We start from the raw sequence: 3,010 nt of genomic DNA, 5'->3' as shown, positions 1-3,010 counted from the left end.
ATTTGTCTGTAGAGTCTTCTGTTGTCTATGTAGACTTTGGTTCAAGCATCTTGTGTGATGATTCAAACTTTATGGAAGAGGAGGTAACTCTTGATGTTGAATCAAATTTTGCAGTGTTGAAAGATGATGGAAGTATTTCGGAGACTGAATTGAATAAAGCTGCAAACGAAGTTCTCATGAAATATGATGAGAAGAAGGTATTAAACTATGACCAATTAGAATTCGAAAACTGCTCTTCAGAGGTCAATGATCAACTTGTTAGATTTGCTTTGAATCATTCTATTCGTACTGAAAAGGGCAGGATATCCATGCCTCTTTTATGGAACAGTAAAGTATCTCATCTTCTTGGTAGGAATTACAATCTTGCTAAAGCTGTGCTAAAATCTAACTTAAAAAAGTTAAGAAAGAATGAGCTTCATTTACATTTGATGGATGATGCCATTAAAGAACAAGAACAACTTGGTATAATACAGAGGATTCCAAATTTGGATCAGTATATGGAGGAACATCCTGAGCATAGTTTCTTACCGCACATGGGTGTGATTAAACTAAACAGGGAGACCACTAAGTGTAGAGTAGTTTTTCTCTCGAATATTTGTGAAAAAGATTTGTCTAAGCCAGCTACTGTTAGTCATAATCAGAGTATACATTCTGGACCTTGTTTAATCCAAAAGATTGCTTCAGCTCTTTTACACCTGAGATTTGGGTCTAAGCTTCTATGCTTTGACATCCGGAAAGCTTTTAACCAAATAGAGCTGAATCCCTCTGATCAGAATAAATTACTATTTCTTTGGTATCGTAATGTAAAGAAAGGAGATTTTTCTCTTGTGGGGTATAAGAATGTGCGATTGAGTTTTGGATTACGATGTTCACCAACAATTTTGATGTTGAGTTTATACAAGATTTTGGTCCTGGATACTGAAGGGAATTCTGAGGAGGTTGTATGTTTGAAAAGGTTGATTTATCAATTATTTTATATGGATAATGGTGCTTTCACTTGTAGTGATTCATCAACTTTGAAATGGGCTTATCAGTTATTGCCATCTATTTTTGAGCCCTATAAGATGGAATTACAACAAATTGTTACTAATGATAGTTCACTTCAGGAGGATATTGATGCTGGTCTTGAAAACAAAACTGACAGTAAAGTTAAACTTTTAGGCTTGCAGTGGCATAGGCAAGATGATATATTGTCAACTAGACCTATTGCTCTTGAGGGATCAGCCAATACAAAACGTTTAATTCTCAGGTCGATAGCCTCTAATTTTGATTTATATAATTTCAATGGACCAGTTTTTAACAGATCTAGAGTTTTTATGCATGGCTTACAGTGTGACAAATCACTTGGATGGGATGATCCATTGTCACAAGAGCGAATGAAAGAGTGGAACTGTATTTCAAGACAAGCTAATGCAACTCCAGAAATTATGGTAGAACGGTTTGTAGGGGAAAGAGATGCATCTTATAGGATACTAGCTTGTGTTGATGCAAGTAGTCTCATGTATGGAGCCGTACTTTATATTGAGAATATAGATACAGGTAAGGTTAGTTTTGTATTGGCCAAAAACAGAATTGTGAACACAAATTTGAAGACTAAATCAATCCCTTCCCTGGAGTTGCAGGCTATTAGTTTAGGTACAGAGATGCTTATGGAACTTTATAAAGAACTGTCTGGTCCTGCATGTGTCATTCCCATTAATATTAAAGCACTGACTTTGTATTCTGATAGTTTGGTAGCGTTAACTTGGGTAAATTCCTATGCTAGTAAACTTGATAAAATGCAGGGAAAATCCAATTTTGTCTTGAATAGGTTACATCGTATAAATCAGCTTTGTGAAATCTTCCCTGTGAACTTTACCTTCACAAGTGGGCAGAATAATCCTGGGGATTGCATAACTAGATGTTTATCATACAAACAACTCAAGAAAACTAACTATTTCTCAGGACCACAAATTCAGTCAAGTGATGTAGCAATAAGTCAAAATGTACTGAGTTTCACCATCCCGAATCCTTTATTCAAGATCAATGATGATAATGTTGAAAGCAAAGACGTTGGTAGTTATAATATACAGTGCAATAATCTTTCCATATCATCTGAATATCTAGTTTCTCCAAACAGATATTCTGACTTTCGCCATTTAGTGGCTGTAATTGCTAGGGTTCTGAGATGTTGGAATAAGTGGAAGGCTCGCACAAAGTTGAACAGACCAACTTGTAAGGATTTGATGGTTATTGAATCTGGGTATTACAAAGAGGCTGTTATGCACATAATTTTGAAAGATCAGCTTGTCTATTTCCCTGAAGTCTTTGATTATTTTGGGTCTGATTTGAAAAGGGTCAAGAACATACCCAATCTTGTCAGTCAGCTTAATGTTTATCCTGATCAGGTTGGAATTCTGAGGGTGAGAAGCAAATGTGATCGGTGGAAAGAGGGTGAAAGATGCTATTTCCCTATTCTTTTGCACAAGCATAGTGAGTTAACAAAGTTGATAATTCTTGATTTGCATGTAAGGCTGAAACATGCTGGATGTTATTCACTTTTAGCAGAGCTGCGGAAAGAGTTTTGGATACCTCACTATTTCTCAGTTGTTAAAAATGTCCTTAAGGATTGTGTTACGTGCAAAAGGTATAATGGTCGTTCTGTGAAACTGAATCAGTCCCCATATCGTGATGTTAGATTGCATCCTTCTGAGATTCCTTTTGGGTATGTGTACATAGATTACTTTGGTCCTTATACTGTTAAACAGGAACATAGAAAGCTAAAAGTGTGGGTTCTTTGCCTTACCTGTATGTTTACTCGAGCAGTCAATTTGAAGATTTGCGTGGATATGTCTGTTAAAGAATTCCTTCGTTCTTTTATGCTTCACACGTTTGATTATGGATTGCCACAGTTTTGTGTAAGTGACTTAGGCACACAGATAGTAGCAGGAGGTAACATCATAATGGATTTTCTTAAAGATCCTGAAACCCAGAGGCATTTTGATGAGGCTGGTGTACAATCGATAAAATT

General features: G+C 36.1%; 1 protein-coding gene across 1 annotated transcript in view; it reads left to right on the top strand.

The window, feature by feature from the left end:
* The first annotated feature begins 679 nt into the window (after window positions 1–679).
* The window catches only part of LOC137636500 (uncharacterized), a 4,495-nt gene continuing 2,164 nt past the window's right edge, over window positions 680–3,010 (top strand). The window contains exon 1 of the mRNA XM_068368922.1: window positions 680–3,010. This exon is cut by the window's right edge and continues 1,467 nt beyond it. Coding sequence (XP_068225023.1) covers window positions 885–3,010 — 2,126 coding nt within the window. The 5' untranslated portion in view covers window positions 680–884.

The sequence above is a fragment of the Palaemon carinicauda genome, unplaced genomic scaffold, assembly GCF_036898095.1.
Source record: "Palaemon carinicauda isolate YSFRI2023 unplaced genomic scaffold, ASM3689809v2 scaffold3135, whole genome shotgun sequence".
Classification (NCBI taxonomy): Eukaryota; Metazoa; Arthropoda; class Malacostraca; order Decapoda; family Palaemonidae; genus Palaemon; species Palaemon carinicauda.
This window is presented reverse-complemented; position numbering and strand designations above follow the sequence as displayed.